Here is a 24713-nt window from a genome sequence, read left to right as displayed (position 1 = left end):
GAATTTCAACCAATAAAACCAGTCTTACGACTTGGTGTGGGCTATGGCCTTATTGTGGTTGGGGGAGGTTAGGTGATGAGATGCGTTGGTTCTTAGAGGGTTCTCCATCTTCCCCCAAGTTCTTTTATGAGCATTTTCCCTCTTTTGTTATTCTCAATTAGAGCACGGTCCAGATCATGTACTTTAAAAGATTAAATATAATAACTTAAGAGGCTTTACCGCCGGTCAGTCATCCAATAACTTGTTAGCTTTGTGTTACATCTAAAGTCCAACAGGTTTTAGATTTGATTGGCATTGCATTGACGATAAATCACCAGAAATGTTACAAACAAGAAAAATGAAGTATTCTAAATTACCTTAGTCTTTGTTTCTTTTTACTAAAATTATCTAAATCACTAATAATAGCATGCCAAAGGCAAACGCCTGTAACGAAAACCTCTTTTTGGTTTTTCTCTCTCTTTTCTTTTTGGTCTTTAAACTAGAGAGTAAATTCTTCATCATCTTACATTGTCTATAGAAAGCTCTTTTGGCCTTCTTTTCCCCCAAGTATTTGGTCAGATGTTATATAAGATCTAGTACACATAGTATAACAGCAGTTTATCAATACAATTATATTCAAATGCGTGCACCGATGCATGTACAAAAGGCACGAGATTATTTACGAGTACTAGGGTTTATGATTCTTAAATTTCTAGAGCTGATACAAACACATCGAACACGGGATGAAAGAATCTGACCGAGAAACTCTACACACTATCATTTACAATGAGGAGAGCGCAACTCAAAATAACACCAAACATAGCAAAGATGTCGCATAAGTTAATCAAGCAATTAACTAATGCGTTTTACCAGAGCAGGTGATTTCTGCATCTGTTTTCGCTGATCTGGTAAGGCCAGACGCATACCATCCACATGGAGCGCTAGAAGCTATCTGCACTGCATTTACGGTACAGCTCAAAGTTTTGACAGTTCAAGGAAGGGTTCCACGGACTTCTTATGCCTGGAGGAACCCCTGATCTTCCAAGTAAGAAACTACTTCTTCGGCCATCTCACATGGGGAAGGACATGCTCCTCCTTTATGTGATAATACTATCTGAAGCCAGATAAAGGATGAAAAAACAGCAAATGAGAAATTCTCCTTTCATATTCCAAATAAAACAATAACATCGAGCACACTATAGACCGAAAAGGAAAACGTAACAATAGGTGAGTTGAGTTTATGTGCAGCTGTAGTTACATCATGTGTCCAGCAAGTATACATCAGATCATCATTCATTTCATTCTGCGCCGTATCCCTACAGGCTAAATTAAAAAATGGAATTGAAATGGTGCCTATGTGGAAAGCGACTAATGTATCTCAAATTTAACTTCCAAAAAGCATAGATTAAGCTCTTGGTTAATTACAGACTTTTTTAACAACAGCCTTTTCCTATAGAAAATATTTTCTTCTGGATTGCGTTTTAAGTTTAAATTTTTTATTTTTAAGTTGCTATTCCCCACAGCTCTCACTACGCAATGTGTATTTCTTTTTAGCAAGAGAAACATGTATGTATATATATGATATCTGTAGTCTCTATGTAGCCACACCATACCTCACAATCTAACGGTTGCTCATATGGATCATCAATCCCAGTAAAACCTGCAATGCCGGATTGATACAGTGTAAGTAATGACCAGCATTTCGGACTTGGAAACTGACAAAGTGATAAATAATATGGCCATTTAATCATAACTCCTTGTAAAATACAAAATGAAAAGATTCGGTGCACTATGGAGAGTGGGATTGGTACACATATTTCAAATAAATTTAACATACCAATTGTCCAGGATTCAATTAGTAATCAGAGTCGCACTTAAGGATCCATATATGAGATGGCGAAAGTTACCAACTTCAAAAAATATCCATGTCAATGCACAAGGGAAGATTCACAGATACACACCCACACCTAGAGGTTTGCGTACAGTAGTACCAGAAAAAATTAAGAATCTTCCAAATGATTGTTTAAACAGAAGTTTAATTAACCATAATAAGATTCACAACGTTTCTTGTATCTCATCGTAAAAAAAAAAAAATATCAACGTAAAGATTTTAGTAGGACAGTGGTACCTTAAGCAGGCTGTTAAATTTTAAAGACAAACTCAATTTAGTAACCAAAACCCGAGATACTAGTTTGTATATACCTTCGATCTTCCCTGCACGTGCAAGCTTATATAGGCCTTTCGGGTCTCTAGCCTCACAAACTTGGAGTGGAACGTCCATGAACACCTTTCACAAAACAAGTTCGCTTTACTGATAATTTCTTCAGCAAATATTCCAAGCATATGCCCAAAGCTTAGTTGAACTTGAAAAACAGTGATAGAGATTAAATAGCAGTGAATTACAGACCTCAACGAAGTCTCCAGCAGGTAGCATTGCACGGCAGGCATCACGATCCCTTCTATAAGGAGAAACCACGCTAGCAATACAAATAACTCCAGCATCAGCAAACAATTTTGCCACCTCCCCTGAATACAAGAGCAAAGGCAATGCTACATGAATACATAATGAAAACGAAAGCGGTAGTTTATCTAAAAAGAGGAATTAGTCAATTAAAAAGAGGCATAGACATGCATACCAATCCTCCGAATGTTCTCTGCACGATCTTCTGCTTTAAAACTAAGGTCGCAATTCAGGCCATGCCTGACATTGTCCCCATCAAGAATGTACGACAGCTTTCCCCTGTGATACAAACTCCCACCCAAAGCACAAGCCACCGTGCTCTTCCCTGAACAAACAAAATCAATTATACGCAAGTGATGAGCAACTTTCTCTCGGCACAGTCTAACGGGTTGTGGATGTTGTTAGACTATCAATCCGAATCAATTAAACAAAATCATATATGAATGCGGTTCTGATTCACAGTCTAACCAGATATAATATGCCATATTTCTATCATAAAGAACATTATACATATATATATATGTGTGTGTGTGTGTGTGTGTGTGTGAATGTAATATACAAATTTGAATTAAGGAAAAACTAACCTGAACCGCTGAGACCGGTGATCCAAATGACACACCCCTTTTGTTTAAGCAACTTTTGCCTGTCAGTTTTGTTCAATGAGCACTCATGCCATTTAATATTGGTTGAATTGCCAACCGAAGACAACAAGCTCCCATTTTTATCTATTTAACAAAAAAATTAAAACAAAAATCAATCCAGAAAAAGCATAAAGATTCCAAATATACATGAAAATTCAGAGTGGGTAAGTTCAGAAAAAGCTTAAAGATCCCAAAAATTAAAGATGAAAAATCATAAGTGGGTAAATTCTACATGGAAAACAAAATCCAATTCAGAAAAAGCTTAAAGATTCCCAAATAATTAACAACTAAGTGCCTGAACTCCCAGCGTGGCCTTTCAGACTCGCCGTTCTGGAACCCTCCACCTCCATGGCCTTTACTACAAACAAACCCCTGGCTTTCAAGCCATTCACAGAAGCACCACCGGGCAAGTTCAGGACCGCCAGCTGCGACAAAGAAGACGTTTCGACCCCGACCCGGAGTCCCGGCGACGGCGCCCATTGCAGTGACTTGGCTTGCATATCTCGCAAAATCATCAAATCCCCCCAAAAAAAAACAAAATTTGAATTAAACGAAAAGAAAAATTGGGCTTTCTGAAAACCCAGAAAAATATATACACTGAAAGTGAATGTGGCATTAAAGTGCAATTTTGGTGGGGATATTTGGAGGGAGGCCGTGGGGAAATGGAAAGTTGAGTTTGTGTCGGTGGGAGAGTTGAGCAAAGTTGGTGGGGAACGGGGGTGGATAGGTTTTAACAAAAATGCGACCGTTAGGTTTTTAATTGATTTTGTTTTTTAAATAAACACTTTATACTACTGCTGTTAGATTCTCACGACGCCGTGAAAGCGGGCTTCGTTCAAGACGGAAAAATAAACTTCTCGTTACCGCCGCGATTAATTGCGATGATGATTCTGTTAATCTTTTAATTAATTCTTCAATTGGAGTTTCTTTATTTGTTTAATTATTTCTCTAGAGTTATTTCCATTTATTGTTTTTTTTTTTTCAGATTTTTTTTTTCTTAGGATGCAAGTTACAGTTTTACATAATTAGTAACTCTCCTTGACATAATTAAACCACGAGAGGTGCAATATGTCAGATGGAATGACAGATGAATGTAAAGGTAGAAACTTAATTCACAACCGAAAAAACTTCTCTCTTATTGAGAGCTTTCTCACCATTTGTGTATGAGTGTATATCTAGCTTCCATTCTTCTCCTCGCTACCACCGATTCTAGCTATGGCTAGCTTTGCTCCTCTTGTTTTCCTTTTCTTTCCTTTTGTTCCTACTTGTTTTTTTCCTCTACCTTTTTGTTGGTTCGACCATATCCTCATCTCTCTGGTGCCTCTGATTTCACTTCACCAACTCCCCTTTTTTTATTTACTTTTCCCTCCACCACCTTAATTTCCAACACTCCACACCCTACCCCTTCCAATTGACTCACTCCTCCATTGATCTGACACTTTACATTGAGTTCCACTAATCAACATCGTGAATGTGAATCTTTGCGATTCCCCTTTAGGAGGAAGAGGTGTAGAGCTTCGGATTTCATCGATGCTCCGGTGTTCTCACCACCTTCTTGCCTTTATTTTGCCTTGTTGCCTCTGTTGCTCGTGGGTTGTTTCCTGTGAGCTTCATTTGATTTGTGGTGCCGATCTTGGCTGTGCTCTTTGGAGGTTGTTGAAGTCTTCTTCTTATCCACTTTGGGGGGCTTGCATTGGCTTGGTTTCAGGGTGGTTTGAGTTTGGTGGTCCTTCCGATGGCAGTAGCGTCAGAGGATGCAAGCTGTTGGGGTTTTTTCTGTTTTTCTGTTGGGCTTGGTTTCGTTGTACTTTGGAGGTCTGTAATTTTGTTGTTGTGTTTTTATTGTATGTGAGCCTCTCTCTTGTAAATATGTGTTGTTAGTAATATGTTATTACCTTTTTACAAAAAAAAAACAAAACAAAACAAAACATGTAAAGGTATCTTTTTAGTCCAAAACGTCACTTAAATTATTTTTGATAACGAAACGAAGTTTTAACGAATGTAATCCTGAAATCGCATTAAGAAAAAATCCACTAATTAAGCTTTTAATCGAAAAGAAACCTTTGGGTACGTCAAAAGTAAAAGGATGATATGACTTATGATTGTAGATGTGGGCTTAGTCCGTTGCACTTGATATGAGCCAATTGGCTGATCAACAAAAGGTTCCTTTGTATGTCTCCAATAAAGCACCATCAACCTCCACAAACACATAATCGAAGTAATCACGTGCTTCCACCAATTTACTTTGGCTTTGATTGTACGATGAAAGCGACTTGTATAGTATAGATATATGTTGATTTTAGCATTTTATGTTCATAGTTTTAATATCATATGCAGATAAAATTTACAGACGTCATTATATTATTAGTACAAAACGTAGCTGCATTTTTGTGGTGTGTGCAAGTGAGTGAGATTGCAATTTGCACTTGATAATTTGGTGTAGTGAGTTGTGACATCCCACATCGTCCAGGGGAATGGATCTTGTAAGCCTTATATGTATATTCTCATCTCTACCTAGCACGATGCATTTTGGGAGCTCACTGACTTCGGGTTCCATCGGAACTCCAAAGCATTCTCAGGATGGGTGACCCACTGGGAAGTTCTCGTGTGAGTTATCGGAAACAAAATCGTGAAGGCGTGGTCATGGCCCAAAGCGGACAATATCGTGTTACAATGGAGTCGAGCTCGGAATATGATTGGGGCCCGGGCCGGGATGTGACATGAGTGGTGACACACCGTACACATATATTTCAAAGGAAAACTAACGAAAAATTCAAAAAAAACTTTCCTTTTAATGAAAAGCCGAATATGATTGGGGCTCGAGCGGGGATGTGACATGAGTGGTGACACACCGTACAAATATATTTCAAAGGAATACTAATGAAAAGTCCAAAAAAAACTTTCCTTTTAATGAAAAGCCCTTTTTAAAGATATAATGAATAGTTCTAGGAAAATGTATAAATATGATTTTTCGTTAAAAGTGAACAATACCAAAAGTATTTTGTTAAAACTCTCATATTTCAAAGGTGGAAAAGTTGAACATGCATATTGCATGACCTAATTGACATTTTGATGAGAAGTTATTCTTTCAACTTACTTACATGTGTCATTCCAATACACCCAATCATTCCATTCTTTTTTTTTTTTTTTTGAGCACATCATTCTATTCACTTTTGAGCCATCATGAAAAATCAACAACAGCCAACAATGTCACAATTATGAACATCATGATTATTGAAGTGTAACTCAAGTAAATGACAGAACATTTTGGTCATAACGACAACTTCTAAGCTTTGATGAAATCTTTTTTTTTTGGGTAAATTACATAGTAGCCTCTCAGGTTTGAGGGTAAATTTTAACCCCATACAACAACTTTAAAACATTTCATTTTCATACATCTAGTACCATTTTATTTCAAAATAACACATCCGTTAGATTTTCCATCCATTAGTCTGTTAAATGCTTAAGTGGCTACCACATTTGTGCTGATGTGGCTGCCACGTGGAATTTTTTTTTATACATTAAAAATATTATAATATTAATCCAATTATAAAAAATAAAAATAAAACATAAAAACCCTAACCCAAATCCCCTTTCTTCCCCCTCTCCTCTCTGCAATCCCTACCCACTATCTCTCACCCACCCCCTAATCGACCCACATCCCTATCCCTAACCTAGAACCTAAAAACCTGCAACAACAACAACAACAAGAAAGGAGGGAGGAACAGAAAAAAAAAAACCCAGTTCATCCCCCCCAAAACCTGCAACAAGAAGAAGAAGAAGAAGAGGAGGGAGAAAAAAAAGAGAAAAAAAAAAAAGAAAAAAAAAGCCCAGTTCGCGGGAAGGTCGTCAGAAGGTCCGGGGGGGGGGGGGGGGAAGGGAAGTGGGTCGTGGCGGAGTGGGGGGAAGGGAGGTGGGTTGTGGGTCGCGGCAGGGGCGGGGGGGGGGGTTTCTCTCTCGGATCTCTCACTCTTTCACTCTCTATCTCTCTCTCAGACTCTCTCCCCGACAGTACACCCACACACGCACCCATCTACACAACCACGCACGCACCGACGGCACACCACCACCACTGAGCTTCAAAATCCCGGGCGGGAAATCCAACTTGAAGTCGTTGTGGCTGATGTCGCGGATCTTGAGGTTGTAGAGCTCGAAAATGGCGGGCTGGAGAGGGCCATGGAAGGCGTTGCCGCTCAAATTGAGGTGGATTAGTGAAGAAAGGTGGCAGATTTGTGGTGGGATTTGGCCGGAGAGGTTGCAGCGGGACAGGTCGAGGGAAACAGAGGGAATGAGGAGGAAGAAAGAGAAGGTACTTTCATGGTTTTGGGGGTGTGGGGAAGGTGCTGGGTGAGAGTGAGAGTGAGAAGGAGAGTGTGTTGGGAAATTTAAGAGAATGGGGGTTTTGATGGCTGCTTATGGGTTTTCTAAAGGGATGGGGTTTCGGCGGCCGGGGGGAAGTGGTGGGATTTGGGTTTTCTAAGGTTTTTTTTATATATATATATTTTTTTTGAAGATTTAGGTTTTTTTTAAAAAAATTAAAAATTAATTTTTTTTTGCCACGTGGCAGCCACATCAGCACAAATGTGGCAGCCACATCAGCATTTAACAGACCAATGGATGAAAAATGCAACAGATGTATTATTTTGAAATAAAATAGTACATGAGGTATGAAAGTGAAATGTTTTAAAGATGTTGTATGAGGTTGTAATAAATCTCAAACCTAAGGGGCTACTATTTTTTTATGATGTTTTCATTAATATTTCATGGCTACAGAAATTGTAAAATAAGAATACTTTCAAAAAGAGCGTCTAGACTTTATAGATTTTTATGTTAGTAAACCCTAAATTCTAAACTAGATTCAATAATATGAGCAACATATCAACAAGACATCAACTCATTATAAGCAAATCTTTTTTTTTCTTTTTTCTTTTTTTTTTTTTGGAAAACATTATAAGCAAATTTTGAAAAGAACATAGAGCAATTATGCCGTGTAATGGTAGTGCCACAAGAGAATCTAGCCAACGATAAGTTTGCTCTATATTTGAGACATACATAATGCCAATAAGAGGAGAAAATTTTCATTGTAATTGGAACACGAGTGGTACATCACATGTTATTATATAAGTGGTAAGAAGTTTAAATTTTTATCACACATATCCCATAATTTGTATAGTGACAAGTGGTGTACCGTCCTGTGTTCCGGTCACATTGAAAAATCTTTCCAATAAGAGAAAGGGTTGTCCACTCACATCCTTTTGATACCCAATCGAATGCCTGAAACAATATTTCATCTTCACACGGCCAAAACTCATAAATTACCCAAGAAATGTGGCATTCATTGTCACTTAAGATCACAACAATATATTTCACACACCACATTTCAATCAAACAGTATTTTTCAATGTTAGAGATTATGTCACAAGTTTGAACCACTTCTCTCCCCATTGATCTAAAAATAAGCAACAATCTAGAATATGATTGCATTCACAGTACCATATGACCCCATCAATCTAATTTTATTTTGTGAATTGTTATTAGTACTTCAAAATTTTCATTATACACACTTCATAAGTGTATTTTTCTTTCTAATTATAGAAATTTTGGAGCGTAAAATAAGATTTTTTGAGTACCAATAACAATTTCCTTTATTATTTTGAACAATGCTATTCTTACCACATTAATATACCACATTATGTGGCATCTGATGTGGCTGTCCACATCATCTAAATTAATCATATTTTAAATTAAATTTAAAACTATTTAATAAACTAATAATAAATAAAAAATCTGAAATTAAATGGTAATTGTGGGCATACGAGGAATCTCCTCTCCTTCTTTCCTTCCCCATTGCTTATTCTTCCGTTTCTTCTTCCACGCCATTTTTTTGTTTCAGCCCAGATTTTTTTTCAGCAGCCTCGCCATCGATGGAAGCAGATCTTTTTGTTTCAGTTCTCAAACAATTGAGGTAAGAATGCAAACCCATATTTCCAGTGTGATATTTCATCATTCGAGTCTCTTGAGTTGTATGTTTTTTATATTCTCTCTCTCTCTCTCTCTCTCTCTCTCTCTCTACAGGATCTAAGTAACCATAGCTTATTGCAAACCCAACTTTCTGAAATAAAAAAAAAGAGACTAAGGTGAATACCTGGAAATTTGTTCATAGAAAAATGACACTGGGGGTTGAAGAAGAGCCCGAAAAATTGGAGAACACTAACCACTTGATGATTATTAGCAGCCCCATATATGAAGGTAATTATTTTTATTATTTATTGGCATTCAGGTTCTACGTATCTGTTAATTTGATTCAAGAAATTGGAGTTTTAGTTTCATTTTTCTGTTATGAAAAGTTTGGAAAATTTGTATATACCATTTACTGGAGGTCTGTAATTCTGAGATTAATAGAGTAAACAGAACGGTTTGAATGAAGCCCACTCGATATAAATGTATATACCCCATGCATACAAACTTCAACGAAGTGGGATATAACTTTTAAAAACTTTTAAGAAGTGCAATATTTATAAATTTGTAAGCAATTGAGATTTCTTTTTTTTTTGTTTTTTTTTTTCTGCTACTCGGTCATATTGTCATCTTGTTGTGCATCTCTTTCAAAATATATTGATGGTCCACCTCCTTGTAGAAGTGATAACATAGTTGCAACACAAGAGAGTAATGTCGTTGTGGAGGTATGCGATAAATATATTGATCTTCTTGTTATCTTTTTCCTTAGTTAATAATCATTGTCATTGTAATTACATACTCTTTGTAATTGTAATTACTTTTATTCTTTGGGATTTAGCATTCTCATCTTACACAAGGAGTTCAAATTTGCATGCCTGCCAACCAATATCCTATTTTTCCCCATACTAATGTAAGTTGTGCATTTTGTCCTATTGATAGTGATTTTGAATTGCTTTTGTGTTAGCTATTGAATAAATATTACCTATTGTAGGAAAACATGGCATTGTTATTGGGACTCAGTCGAGGTAGTCATCCAAACCTGTTGTACAAAGAGTCTAAGATTGAAAATATAAGTTATCCTACTATGCATGGAAATTATGTCCAGGTAAACATTGAGAGGATGCATATAATCCTTTTGTAGTTATTAATTAAATATTTATTTACATCACATAGTATAATGCTTTATTTGTGGTTCTTATGGTTTTTTTTTTTCTCTCTTTATTTAGGGTCAACAATATCCATACTGGAATGGAGGTTATAGTATGTACAATATGCATAGCTCTACTTCAAGAGGAAATGATGACCAAGAGCTCAACTAAGCAATGGAAGCAACAATGAAAGCAATTTCTTTATGCAGTTTGAGTTTTTGTGGTTTTGGATCCTATTTCTTCTAAACATAGACTTCAATGCATTTCAAATATTTTGTAATAGCAGCCAGTATGCAGACGTGTTGCTCTTCTAATTCTTGTTGTACTGAAAGCGGAGTTTAATCAAATTCTTAAAAGGAGCATATGTTTAATCAACGAAATTGAAAAACGAAAGGCCTATATCAAAACACCGCTTTCTAAAGCTATAAACCAGAAACCAATTTCTTCCAAGATTCAATCTTGCAATCCTGCAACAACACTTATAGCTCAAGAAGAATGCAGAGGAAGTTAAGTACAAATATTCATATTTTGATCATGAAAATGTTACTACTTTTTATTCACATTTACAAGTTGTAAACAATATTGATTGACCTGGTAAATCTATTGCATACAAATAGTGTCAAAAAAATTGAAGTAAAATCCAAACCAGAAAAAAAGTACAAAAAATCTTAGAACCAGAATGTTAATCATCTAACTACAGAAGCAACAATATGAGTCCACCATTTAAGATTGCTTTAATGTCAATTCCATTCTCCAATGCAGGAAACCTCCAATTCATCAATGGCTTCTCTATCTTCCTCTTCTCCCTGACCTCCCAAGCTTCAGAAAGGTACGGCCTTGTAATTGCAGACTCATCAAAACTCTCATCTCTGCTATCATCCTTCTTTCCCAATCTTTGCAGCCTAGAAATGATTCTCTCCAAGAACACTTCTGGCAACACACCTTCCAAATCAAAGTCGTTAACTCCGGCGACCTGCTTTATTTTCGCATCAACCAGCGGCTTCAACTCTGTGGTGATATTATGTTTGCCAATATCAGTAAGTAAATAACACCTTAAAAAAGTTTTTCAAAACAGAAAAGAAGCAATGCTTTACTTGACTAGTGCATTATAACGACATAATTTGCTGCTTTTATAAATTTTCCTGCCAATGGAAAATTGGATTGCATTAGTATCAAGAGGTGCAGTAACATCAGAACTAAAGGTAGCACAAGGTCAATTGAAAACTAAAGAGGAAGGATACTCAGAAAATTATACACTCCTAAGTTGTATGTAATTGTCAATGTTTTCTTGCTAAAACTCCAATGATGTCATACTCACTACTATTCACATACATTCCCGAATTAATAAGTAATCAAATTATAAATTGCAACAGTCTAAGGCAGTACATCATTTCCGCAACTTCCAATTATCAGTGGTAACATTTCAGTAGCATATAATATTGGAAAGCTAGGCCAATTACAATAATTTAAAAAATAAAATTAAAAATTTTAAACCAGACAATAAGAACACTTCATAGTGCCGACCCTGTCAAGCGCAATAATTCTAACATCGGGTGGGTATATACACTAAATTTCTTCATATGAAACCTACAATTGAATGCAGAGGATACCTTATGTGTTCGAATCTGGTTAAGCGAATCTCTAAGTGAATCTTCCATTTGCCCCAACTGTTCTACACTGTTGATCTTATCAGGGCTAGTAGAATTCAAGATTGGTAAAACATTTGTTTAGGGGGGGCATAGACCATAGTAAAATTTCATTGGAACATAAATTAATGAAACGTAAAATATGGCTCTCCAACCCAAATTTTCAGGTATTCACATTAGTCTCTTTTTTATTTCGGAAAGTTGGACCATAGTAAAATTTCATTGGAACATAAATTAATGAAACGTAAAATATGGCTCTCCAACCCAAATTTTCAGGTATTCACATTAGTCTCTTTTTTATTTCGGAAAGTTGGGTTTGCAATAAGCTAGATTGGTTACTTAGGTCTTGTAGAAGAGAGAGAGAGAGAGAGAGAGAGAGAGAGAGAGAGAGAGAGAGAGAGAGAGAGAGGAATATAAAAAGCATACAATAATGAAAAGTTAAGACCAAGAGACTCGAATGGTGAAATATCACACTGGAAGTATGGGTTTGCATTCTTACCTCAATCGTTTGAGAATTGAAACAAAAAGATCTGCTTCCATCGATGGCGAGGCTGCTGTAAAAAATCTGGGCTGAAACAAAAAAATTGCATGGAAGAAGAAACGGGAGAAGAAGCAATGGGGAAGGAATGAAGGAGATGAAACTCTTCGTATGCCACAATTACCATTTAATTTCAGATTTTTTATTTTTTATTAGTTTATTAAATATTTTTAAATTTAATTTAAAATATGATTAATTTAGATGATGTGGACAGCCACATCAGATGCCACTTAATGTGGTATACTAATGTGGTATATTAATGTGGTAAGAATATCATTGTTCTATTATTTTTATTAAAAGATACATTTATACTAAAGGGCAAGGAATAAATTAGTATCGAATTAACCATTTATAAAATTCGTACCTAATTCTCATTTACAAATAAAAAAAGTTATCATTAAACTATAATACTAAACGATCTAAATTTTAAGTTAAAAGATTATAAACGGTTCATGAATTTAACAATAACACAAACCTGGGCTTAGATTCCTTAGTCTAATAACAGTTTGGGCAGCCTTTTTCTTGGGCCTTGTTCTTTTTATTTTCAAATAAACATATATGGGCCCACGGCACATCGGCCCTTTTCTACTCCCTTACTTTCCCTCCCCTTCTTCTTCTTTCCAACGCAAGCTTTTGGAGCCAAAAAATTGTTGGCCATGGCGAACAGCGAAACCTCCGCCGATACTGCCCGGCCCTGGCAGTCCTACAACACCGTTTACACGAACGCCAAAGCCGGTGCGTTTCTCACCCAAATCCCAATTCAAAATTCCAAAAAATTCTAGGCTCCTAAATTCAAACAATGAATTCGAATCGAATTTACATTTCAGAGTGTCAATTGAGTGACTATTTTTCCATTTTACTGCTAAATTGTCAAAATTTCAGGCATGGAAGGCGTCGACAGGGAGAGAGTGCAGAGGATAGTGTACGAAATGAGCAAAGGATCGCAGTACTTCAAAAACGAGGAACGCAAAGAGGCCTTCATCAGGGAGAAGATAGAGAACATGCGAGCCCGATGCGCGAAGCTCAAACCAGCAGACCTGGATCACTTCCAAACGGTGCGTTTTAGTGTTTCCAATTCAATTGTGTGATACTTTTTTTTGGGGATTTCTGTGAGATTTATTGGAATGGTGGTTGTTTTGTGGTTTCTAGGTTGCTGATAAAAGAATTTTGGAGCTTGAAGCGACGCGGGACCTTTCGAGGATTTGGGTACATGTGGATATGGATGCTTTCTATGCGGCTGTCGAGACTTTGAGCGACCCGTCGTTGAAGGGGAAGCCCATGGCTGTTGGTGGCATGTCTATGATCTCCACTGCTAATTATGAGGTGAAAGTAACTCCACATTACAAGTGTCGCAATTTCGGTTGCAGTGGAATTGCATATTACAAATTTATCTGTCCTGCATTTACCTTGTGAATGCATATTGATAATGTGATCACTGCCACCCTGCAGGCAAGGAAGTTTGGGGTTCGTGCTGCGATGCCTGGTTTCATTGCTCGTAAATTATGTCCCGACTTAATTTTTGTGCCTACGGATTTCGAGAAGTATAATCATTACAGTAGTTTAACTAGAAAAGGTTAGCTGTTGTTTCTTTAGGTAGATTCTTATTGTAGGTTTTTTATGCCAGGTCCTAACTTTAGGTCGTGACTTATTTTTTTTGTTAGTGTATCAGAAGTATGATCCTAACTTCCTCGCTGCTAGTTTGGACGAAGCATATCTTGATGTAACTGAGGTTTGCAAAGAAAAGGGCACTACTGGTGAAGAAGTAAGTGTACATGTACATTTTTTATTCTTTGTTTGGAATTGACATTACCCTTTCGCTTTTGAAGTTTTTATGTTAAACCTCATTTTCTGTTACTTTTCCTCCATTAAGATTGCCAAAGAACTCAGAGCTGGTGTTTATGAAGTGACTGGTCTTACATGCAGTGCTGGAGTGGCACCAAACCGTCTACTTGCTAAGGTTTTTCCAACGACTCATTGAATGAAATATGTTACATCGATACGAATTCAAGTGTTTGCAATATGGTATTGTGCTTCGATTCACTTTCGTTGTAAAATAAATATGGATGTTTTACATGTTGTCTAGTTGATGATAAGATGTCAAAATAAATAATTCACTGTATACATGTAAGCTTGATAAAAAGATGAACTTTCTGCTTTTTTAGTTAGCTAATGGTAACTAAGGTTTGCAAATAGACGCATGCTACTGCCAACTGGCAAACAAGTAAGCACATCTAACTATTAGTTGCCTTGATATATGATATCACATCTTGACATTTGCTTTTGTAACTTCTCTTTTTCTCAAGCCTTTTTTTAGCTTTTTATGTATAGGTTTTATGTTTTAGGCTTTAGAGTTTAGATATTATGACCAATACTGGATTTAGATGATTTCTTCAGAACATCTCAAATGCTTAGGCCTGTGTATGCACACAATTGAATTGAGTCTCCTGATCTTATTCCTCAGGTTTGCTCAGATATAAATAAGCCAAATGGACAGTTTGTTTTACCAAATAATCGGGTGGCTGTCATGACATTTATATTCTCTCTTCCTGTCCGAAAGGTATATCCACCTTTTGTACATTTGTTGCAGAATAAACTGTACCATTATTGTCTTTGTTGGTACAACTATGGTTCACATAATAGCAAACTTTTATGTGCTCATTAATTACAGTTCACATACTAATGAAGATATGGAATTGAAAACTCTTATACAGATTGGGGGCATCGGTAAAGTAACTGAGCATATATTGAAGGATGCTCTTGGGATTAGTACATGTGAGGAGATTCTGCAAAAGAGCAGTTTAATTTGTGCGCTATTTTCTCGATCTGCAGCAGGTTAGCACTCTGTCCATTCCCTTGCATATCATATGATTGGAGACACCACCTGTTTCTGTTCAACATCCGCTTCTCCTATCATGTATTGCAGATTTTTTCCTCTCAGTGGGACTTGCCATCGGGGGAACAGATACTCCTGAAGCAAGATTGAGAAAAAGTATAAGTAACGAGAGATCATTTTCAGCCACAGGGGATGAAGCATATATTTATCGTAAATTGGGTATGTAGTTCTATTACTCAAGAATTAACTGAAAGTCATGACTCATCACCATTTAGATTTAGTAACTTGGGTATATTTAATGCTTGCAGCGGATATTGCAGAGATGCTATCTACTGATTTGCAAAAGGAGGGTCTTTGTGGGCGAACATTGACTCTAAAACTAAAGACAGCATCGTTTGAGGTATTTCTTCTGATGCTTTATCACTAATTCTTTTGCCTTGTCAAAGTAAGATCGTTCATGCATTACCATCAGTAGGGCTATTTGTGATGCATGACTCCCCTTGTATATGACTCTTAATTCTCGCATCGATTCTTTTTTCGTTTTTAGCTGTGATCAGTATTTTCTTGTTGTAAAGTTTTAAGTATGGTCTACAATCTACAGGTTCGCACCAGAGCTGTGACTTCGCAAAAATATATATGCTCGACTGAGGATATTTTGAAGCATGCTTCAAAGTTGCTTAAGGCTGAACTTCCTATTTCTTTGAGGCTGATAGGTAGGCTGTTGCACATTATATACAAGCACGCAAGTATAAATATAAAATGTATACTTGATGTCAGATTGAGATGTAAATATGATTGATAGTTTGAGATGTACATTATATCAAGCATGCAAGTACAAATAGTAATGATGCATCTTTACTCATCCACGGTGCATCTCAATGGTCCATATCCACTATAATGACAGACATAAAGATGACAGACATAGTGATATTCTATTAATAGACATGATACTGGATTTCATGTATGACAGTATTGCCAGATGTATATGTATATGCGTATAAATATATATGTCAGAAGGGGAATTATATTAAAGCTCAATCTTGCAGTTCAGGTGGCTTAGGGTTAAATCTATTTTCATCTGTTGTCAGGCTTGCGGGTGTCTCACTTTGATGAAGAAAAGGTTGGTGCTCCATCTGATCCCACACAAAGAACTCTGACCGATTATATTTTATCAGGAAATGTTTTAAGGAAAAATGTGGGGAATCAGAGCTCCTTGGAAATGGATACTAATGGTCGCTGCATGATGCATGGTGAAGAACCTTGTTTATTTGAAGATGGCCATCAAACTTCTCGAGATTCTCTTGATGGAAACCACGTAGTAAATTTGGACGACAGTAAGTTTACTTTGGGAAACTTTGATGAAAAGGAAGAAGTTTATGAATCTACGAGCAGTGTAAATGCAGAAACGGTGTGTGTGGACGTACAGAACGAGGACAACGTTCTGGGTGGAGTGTCACCATTGTTGGCAGCAGGTCATTCTGGGCAGTTTGAGGGCAGTACCCTAGACAGAGTGAATAATGTAACTAACAACCATGAGGACGTTGCAAGTTGTTCAGTCAGTCAGAAAGAGTTACTTTTGTGGTTGAATGACTACAAGTGTTCGATATGTGGGATAGAAATGCCAGCTAGCTTCGTTGAGGAAAGGCAAGAGCACTTTGATTTTCATCTTGCTGAGAAGCTTCAGAAAGAAGAATCTGGCGCTGACTCAACATGTATGCTGAGTCAGAGGTATGTTACACTTTCATTTGCTGCTATTATTTGCTCATACCCATTAGCTACGAATCTTCTCTAAATGTACAATTTTGAGTTGAAGTATGATTTTAAGCGGTTGACATTGTTACTGATAATCCGCGCTCGCCTGATTACAAGAGAACATGGTTTGCATCTTTAATCTAGTAAAAAGTTTGTTTCGTCCATAGATCTTGTCTATGCTTGCCATCAAAATAATTTTTTTTAATTTTATTGACAACGACCTTATACGTTGAGTTTCCAACCTGCCTCTCTCCGTAATCCCTTTTTTCTTCTCTTGATAAGTTAGTTTTACCTGATATTTTTGGCTGGAAACCTTGTCAGAAATGTCGAGAAGGATCATCGTACAAGCCAAAGGAAAAACAAAAGGCCGAAGCTGTCCCAGAAAGAAGGCAAACATATACCTATCGATTCATTTTTCGTTAGGAGCAACCAGAACTTCTAGGATTATACTTTATTTGTTACTGTCTGTATATCTGTACATGTCCCTGTATTTCATTTATTTGGTAAATATCAGACTATTATGTAGATTAATTAAGAAGAGGGGAAAATGTTCGAAACTATTACGATAATTTAGGAGATGAGAAAGTTTCGAGCCCGGTACCCACCAGACTATTTATGTGAATACAATCACAGAATGTGCAATTTGTAAAGATTTGGGTTCTAAATGGATCCGTCAAGAAAAGTTCCTTGTGTTCCTTATTTGTAAATCCACAGGCTTCCTACAGAACTTCGCACGTTACTTTCATTCTTTTTTTTAGCTTAGCCCACTTTCTCACTCTCTTAGTGTAGCCTATTGCGAATTTGAACTACATTATTACTAGTCTAAGTGAGGCTTAGCCTACTCTCTTTAATGTAAATAATATTATTTGTTAAAAAAAAAAAAAAAACTTACACGAAAAGAAGCCTCTTAGGTTTTCGTTCAAATCTCATGAATAGAAGTTTGTATCAATTCTTCCCCCAATTTTTAGTTTAAATATATCTTTGCATTTTCAAGAGATGTGAATGAGGATTCTTACTCCGATAATGATGTAAGTTTAGAATTTTGTTTAAGTTTCCCTCCATAAATCAAAAGACTCACCTATTAAAGATGTGTATTTACATTTTTTGACGAAGATGAATATTTTTATAGAAAATGTAAAATGTCAATTTTAAGGCGTTTTGCATCCCCCTAGAGCCACATGAAAGAAACTTCATTAAACTCTCTCCTTGAAATAAGATTATAAAGATTTTTACCATATATGGTCTAATATTCAAGTAAATAGGATGTTGAGTTTCCACTTTACGTGAATTTTCCCTCTCTTTCCCCTTGATATGAATAACTTTACAAAAAAAGATTATAAGCACTTGCTCAAGATAGGACACATGATGGTGGTGGTGTAGCCACGTGTAGCTTATCTAAACACCAAGGATGAGAGAAAGGATCTGTAACACCAAACTCCATCACGGTAGCCAGTGTCTCCAAGCTTTGAGATATGAAACTGAAAGAATCCAATTCTTCATACTTCTGAATCACTTCACAAACATTTCTGTAAAAGAAAACCCCAAAACCCTAATCCCAAAAATTAAATCAGAAAAATATGGAACTATCATCCGTATCAATGATTTCAACTTCCAACCTCTCCATGCCAAATCCAACTGTTCATTTTCGCCGCACCATAAGCGTTTTAATCCGAACCAGAACCCGAATTGTTTCTTCATTACTCACCCCCACTACCCTTACCAAGAAAAGTAGAGAGGCCGGCACCGGACCCACAATGCCAACCATGGCTGAGATACTGGACTCATCAAAATCCCAGAAGCTGGACCTGCAGCTCCAAACTGTGGGACCCTTTTTCAGAATCACGGCCAGAAGCTTGGGGACGAAGAAAGAGCTCGGAAAGGCCGAGGGGCTCATAAGGGTCTGGCTGAAAGGGAGGATCCTTCACTTGGAGTCCATCAGACTCAAGAGAGAGACTCTGGGGATGGAGAAGTCGATATTTGGGATCGGTTTGTTTCTTGGAGCTGTTGCCGTTCGGTATGGATACGATTGCGGTTGCGGAACGGCTGAGCTGCTGGCTATCAATGACTCCGATATTTACCACCACAAGGTTCGTCCTTTTATTTTCTGTTTACAGTTGACGTAGTGAAGAAGCTCTATTTCTTACTGACGGTTTGTAAAAGGTTCTGTTTGTGCATATTTCCCTTTCCGTTTTATACTCTCATAACACATATAGCAAAATGGTGAAGCATCTAATTTTTTTGTTCAGCTTGTGCGGTTCTATTCAAGAATCGGATTCAAGGCTGTACATGAAGTGACTGGTTCGACATTTGGAGACTTCGCCCATATGCTGGTCTGGGGAGGAATCGGGACACGAATGGATGCCAGTGTTGAAGCGCTACTGATCAAATGGTGCACCAGGTTCAAATCTCCAAAGTGACCATTAGACCGCACAACCTGTTGTTACTAATACATTTGCAGACTGCTGAATGTGATGGCTGTAATACTGAAATAGAAATGTTCTCCATACACATCGATTTTATTGAGCTGGTGTGCGCGGATCTAAAGCGGAAGATTTTCATGCTTTTGCTGAACATCCCTCTGCGTTCAAGTCTGCTCTCAAGCGACGGAGAACTTCAATGTCGCAGGTTAAACTGGATAGAGCAAAAAACAAAAAGTGGATGCTGCTCCATAAACTACTGAGTAGACGGGAACAAGAAGTTCCAAGCCATTAGATAAAATCAGTGGGACATGCAATACTAGTTAGGAGTTGATTTGTAAGTGTGTCAAGATTTATTTTTTGGGAATTCCCAGCTAGTGTGCAACTAGATCATATAAGTAAAATCCTTCAGTTGTCGCTGAAATGATTTCGAATTTCAGATGCTATTGAAACAAGCTGCAACTTTATCCCATATTTTCAGGTAAAGTGGCTACTGCCACTATCGTCACACTTGGTCCATCTTTCTTGTAAATTGTTTTTCTTTATTTCTGACTGTAAGTGTGCCCATATAGCTGCAGCTTTATCCCATGTTTTCTTGTAAATTGTTTTCTTTATTTCTGACTGTAAGTGTGCCAAAGGTGCACGTCTTCTTTTCTTTATTGTTCGGTCTCTATATAGAGCCATCTCTTGTAGCTCTTAAACCGATAGAGAAATATACAAAACCTTTTTTGGGTTCTAAATTTTCACATGGTATCAGAGCAGGAACCATAGGGTCCTGTCTCTGTTTGTTCATTCATTCAAAAACCTTGTTTCGGTCGTGCCTCATTCACTACAATGACAGAAGAAAGTTCCTCAAATCATGAGGCTACAAGCTCCTCAAACTCCTTTCAAGGTGAAATCAATTCAAATTTGCGTCTATGCTCAGTGCTACTAAACGAGTTCAACTATCTACCTTGGTCTCGTGCCATTTCACTTGCCTTAGGAGGAAGATCAAAGCTCGGGTATATCAATGGAAGCATCGGACCGCCTGAAAGATCATCCACGTCATATGGTGCATGGCATGCAAGCGACCAGTTAGTTATGTCCTGGATACTCAACTCCATGGAACCAAAGTTATCTGAACTCTTCAGTTACTCAGAGTCCTCTTTCACTCTCTGGGAATCCATTAAAGAAATGTATGGCAGTCAAAATAATGCAGCTCGTATTTTTCAGCTCAAAAAGGATATTGCTGGGCTAAAGCAAGGTGATCGATCCTTCGTCCAACATCTAGGAAGCATCAAGTCCATGTGGAATGAACTTGACATGTATCGTCCACACTCAACCGATTCTGCTGTGCTCCTTAAAAGAGCTGATGAGGACAAAGTATTTCAACTTCTAGCAAGTCTAGGAGCTGAATATGAAGACCTTCGAAGCCACTTGTTGATGACTCCTGAGCTGCCCTCATTTAATGGTGTCTGTCAAGCTGTTCAAAGGGAAGAAACTCGAAGAAAAGTTATGCACATTGAGTCAAAATCAAATCCTGAGGCTAGGGTTTTCTCGAGCTACCATAAAAACACTGGTGAAAATTTTTTTGCCAGTAAGAAAGCAGATTGGAAATGCACTCACTGCAACATGAAAGGTCACCTAAGGGACAAATGTTGGATCTTGCACCCGGAGTTAAAACCAAAATTTGATAAGGAAGGAAGAATGATCAAATAAGGGAAAAGAATCAACCCTAAGGCCCTCCACTCATCCAGTTCTTCGACGGGTGGAATCTCAAATTTCACTGAGAATCCAATAGATCTCATAAATGAGTTTGCAAACTTTCTTCAAAGACGAGGAGGCAACACTCAAATTGAGGAAGCGACCACTTCAACTCCTACTGCTATGCTCGGAAAATTTGCAGGTTTTTTGGCTGAGACTTCAACTCATGACAATGTCTCAGGTATCATCACTGCTCTCAAAACTGCACTTAATGAAATTAGTCATGATTGTTGGATTATAGACTCAGGTGCTACTGACCACATAACAAATAAGTCTTCTTGCTTGGATAAGTTTCAAAATATGCCTGAGTCTACACGGGTGTCTGTTGCAAATGGGAACGGAGAACCTATTCTGGGAAAAGGGAAACTTAAACTGTTAAGTGATAAGATTGAGTCAACAGCTTTATATGTACCTTCTTTCCCTTTCCAACTCCTGTCCATAAGTAAAATCACACCACCCTAGATTGCCTTGCCATATTCTCTCCTCACAGTGTTGTATTTCAGGATCGGGTCACTCGGAAGAAGATTGGTGAAGGGTATCTCCTGAATGGACTCTATTACCTCTCAAAGAATTCCAAGTCTCTTAAGCACCCCCTTGCAAGCCTCAGTCTCTCTCAAGATTACCACCTTTGGCATCTTCGGTTGGCTCATCCTTCAGAACATGTGATGACCAAACTGTTTCCAAATTTTTGTAAGCCTACACATGCTTGTGAAATCTGTCAAATGTCGAAAGCTACTAGGCTTCCTTTTGTTTCTTCCAAGTCTAGAACCTGTAAACTGTTTGAAATCGTTCACTCTGATATCTGGGGTCCCTCTCGTGTAAGCTCTTTTGATGGATATAAATATTATGTCACCTTCATTGATGATTACTCTCGTGTTACATGGGTCTACCTCTTGAAATCCAAAAGTGAGTTTTTTTTATGCCTTTAAAGATTTTCATAAACTCATCATAAATCAATTTTCATCTAAGTTAAGCATACTGCAATCGGACAATGGCACTGAGTACACATCCAATAACATGTCTAATTACTTAAGTGATCATGGAATTTTGCATCAAACCAGTTGTGTTGGTACTCCACAGCAAAATGGTATAGCGGAAAGAAAGAACCGTGATTTGTTGGAGAAAACAAGGTCTCTTATGTTTCAAATGAATGTGCCTAAAAGGTTCTGGTCACAAGCACTTCTCACTGCAGCATACATCATCAATAGGTTACCCACTCGAGTTTTAAACTCAAAGTCTCCTGTTGAAGTAATGAAGGGAAGAAACATTGACATCTCACATCTCAGAACTTTCGGGTGCACTTGCTATGTTCATATTCAAGCAGCACATCGAGATAAACTCGAACCTAGAGCTGTCAAATGTGTTTTTATGGGATACTCAAGCTCTCAAAAGGGATACAAATACTTCAATCCTCAGAATGGTAAGGTTGGAGTCTCCAGAGATGTAAGATTTGATGAGCTTGCTTCTTTCTTTCATACAGACTGCAGTGAAGAGCCTCAGAGAAAGGATATTATGGACATCTTTCCATTACCTACTCCAATAAATTTTCGTGAATCCCATTCTCATAATGATTCTCTTGAACCTCACTCGGAGTCGGAACAATTTGAGGGTGAGGGAACATCTACAAGTGAACAAAGCACAACCTCTACCTCACAACCGTATGTAGCTCCTCGAAGAAATCCAACTCGGGACAGACATCCTCCTCCAAGGTTTCAAGAATACATTACCTACAATGTAAGACATCCTATTTCAGAAGCCCTAACATATCACAAACTGTCAAAATCCCATGCTGCATTTGTAAATCAGATATCCTCGAATGTTGAACCAAGGAACTTCCATGAAGCTGCTCACAGTCAAGTATGGAAGGAAGCTATGCAAGAAGAGCTCAAGGCCTTAAATGACAATCACACATGGAGTGTAGTTGATCTACCAAAAGGGAAAAAGGCAGTAGGGAGTAGATGGATATATAAGATCAAGTTCCATTCCAACGGCAGTATTGAACGACACAAGGCCAGACTAGTTGCCTGAGGATTTACTCAAACTTATGGTATTGACTACAAGGAGACATTTGCTCCTGTAGCTAAAATGAGCACGGTTCGAGTCCTGTTGTCCGTGGCAGTTAATCATAACTGGTCTCTATTCCAAATGGATGTGAAGAATGCATTTCTCCATGGTGATCTTGAAGAGGAGGTATACATGAAGCTCCCCCCCGGACACCCACAAGAAAGTGAAGTTAACAAAGTATGCAGGCTTCACAAGGCCATATATAGACTTAAACAATCCCCCCGAGCCTGGTACTCGAAGTTAAGCTCGGTTCTGGAGGCTGCGGGGTTCAAGAGGAGTCATGACGATTCCTCCTTGTTTGTTCGCAGTGGTTCAAATGGAAAATTAATTGTTCTTATATATGTGGATGATCTCATTATAACGGGGGACAACATAGAAGAGATTGCTACTCTAAAATCCTCTCTTCATCAACAGTTTGCAATCAAGGACTTGGGAACCCTAAAGTACTTCCTTGGCATTGAGATGGCAACCTCTGCCAAGGGTTTGTTTTTAAATCAACGCAAATATGTGCTTGACTTATTGGAGGAAGCTCACATGTTGGATTGCAAAGCTGCTCTCACTCCCTTTGTAAGCAAACTCCAACTTGATGACTCTAGTGAACTTCTGTCGAATCCTAGTGTCTATCAACGTATGGTGGGGAAGTTAATCTACCTTACAATTACTCGCCCTGACATTGCTTATTCCGTAAGCCTTATCAGTCAATTCATGCACTCTCCTACTCTACTCCACTGGGAGATTGTCAAAAGAATACTCAGATACTTGAAGGGGTCAATTGGCAGAGGCTTGCTCTTAAAGAACCATGGCTCAAATCACATTATGGCATACACAGATGCTGACTGGGCAGGTAATGCACTCGATCGAAAGTCTACCACCGGGTTCTGCATGTTTGTTGGTGGAAATCTCGTGACATGGAAGAGTAAAAAGCAGACTGTGATTGCACGATCAAGTGCAGAGGCGGAGTATAGAGCCATGGCAGCCACGGCGTGTGAATTAATCTGGTTAAAGCGTCTTCTAGCAGATCTTGGCTATATCGACAATGAACCTATGTCCTTGTTTTGTGATAACCAAGCTGCCATGCATATTGCTTCTAACCCAGTGTTTCACGAACGCACCAAACACATTGAAGTGGATTGTCACTACATTCGTGCTCAAGTTCAATCCAAAGTTATCAACCCCATTTACACTCGCAGTCACGATCAGCTTGCAGACTTGTTCACAAAGGCTTTGGACTCTACTCATCTTCAAAGGCTACTGAGCAAGCTTGGATCAATTAACCCACTTGATCCAGCTTGAGGTGGAGTATTGAAACTAGCTGCAACTTTATCCCATATTTTCAGGTAAAGTGGCTACTACCACTATCGTCACACTTGGTCCATCTTTCTTGTAAATTGTTTTTCTTTATTTCTGACTGTAAGTGTGCCCATATAGCTGCAGCTTTATCCCATGTTTTCTTGTAAATTGTTTTCTTTATTTCTGACTGTAAGTGTGCCCATATAGCTGCAGCTTTATCCCATGTTTTCTTGTAAATTGTTT

General features: G+C 37.9%; 5 protein-coding genes across 7 annotated transcripts; 4 read left to right on the top strand and 1 right to left on the bottom strand.

The window, feature by feature from the left end:
- Positions 1-596: 596 nt before the first annotated feature.
- Positions 597-3816, bottom strand: LOC103436118 (adenylyl-sulfate kinase 3-like). Of its 2 annotated transcripts, XR_529523.4 has the most exons (8): positions 3377-3810; positions 3025-3165; positions 2616-2765; positions 2387-2505; positions 2182-2266; positions 1817-1946; positions 1593-1639; positions 597-1093 (listed from the first exon to the last, which is right to left on the bottom strand). XR_529523.4 is itself a non-coding variant. In XM_008374536.4 (7 exons), the coding sequence occupies exons 1-7, from the start codon at positions 3594-3596 to the stop codon at positions 995-997; spliced, it is 861 nt and encodes a 286-aa protein (XP_008372758.3). In that variant the 5' UTR covers positions 3597-3816; the 3' UTR covers positions 597-994. The 2 variants fall into 2 exon arrangements, 1 of the variants encoding a protein (XP_008372758.3); XM_008374536.4 differs by lacking the exon at positions 1817-1946 and having other exon boundaries at positions 3377-3816.
- A 9151-nt stretch (positions 3817-12967) lies between these two features.
- On the top strand, positions 12968-17663 carry LOC103436119 (DNA polymerase kappa). Of its 2 annotated transcripts, none has more exons than XM_070822351.1 (13): positions 12968-13106; positions 13254-13426; positions 13521-13694; positions 13821-13944; positions 14033-14133; positions 14242-14328; positions 14833-14928; positions 15083-15203; positions 15310-15423; positions 15513-15604; positions 15806-15917; positions 16293-16932; positions 17278-17663. In XM_070822351.1, exons 1-13 carry the CDS (start codon positions 13028-13030, stop codon positions 17396-17398), a joined length of 2034 nt encoding a protein of 677 aa, XP_070678452.1. In that variant the 5' UTR covers positions 12968-13027; the 3' UTR covers positions 17399-17663. The 2 variants fall into 2 exon arrangements, with proteins under 2 accessions (XP_070678452.1, XP_008372759.3); XM_008374537.4 differs by having other exon boundaries at positions 15295-15423.
- A 648-nt stretch (positions 17664-18311) lies between these two features.
- LOC114824825 (uncharacterized) lies at positions 18312-19797 on the top strand. Its single transcript, XM_029102126.2, has 2 exons — positions 18312-19043; positions 19203-19797. Exons 1-2 carry the CDS (start codon positions 18534-18536, stop codon positions 19371-19373), a joined length of 681 nt encoding a protein of 226 aa, XP_028957959.1. The 5' UTR covers positions 18312-18533; the 3' UTR covers positions 19374-19797.
- A 410-nt stretch (positions 19798-20207) lies between these two features.
- LOC139196122 (uncharacterized) lies at positions 20208-23144 on the top strand. Its single transcript, XM_070821782.1, has 4 exons — positions 20208-20949; positions 21259-21524; positions 21620-21693; positions 22178-23144. Exons 1-4 carry the CDS (start codon positions 20208-20210, stop codon positions 23142-23144), a joined length of 2049 nt encoding a protein of 682 aa, XP_070677883.1.
- A 57-nt stretch (positions 23145-23201) lies between these two features.
- Positions 23202-24473, top strand: LOC139196121 (uncharacterized mitochondrial protein AtMg00810-like). The gene has a single exon (XM_070821781.1). The coding sequence runs from the start codon at positions 23202-23204 to the stop codon at positions 24471-24473; it is 1272 nt and encodes a 423-aa protein (XP_070677882.1).
- The last annotated feature ends 240 nt before the right edge of the window (positions 24474-24713 follow it).

The sequence above is a fragment of the Malus domestica genome, chromosome 05 (genome assembly GCF_042453785.1).
Source record: "Malus domestica chromosome 05, GDT2T_hap1".
NCBI classification, from domain to species: Eukaryota; Viridiplantae; Streptophyta; class Magnoliopsida; order Rosales; family Rosaceae; genus Malus; species Malus domestica.
The sequence above is the reverse complement of the archived record's forward strand: the minus strand, read 5'-3'. Positions and strand labels throughout refer to the sequence as shown.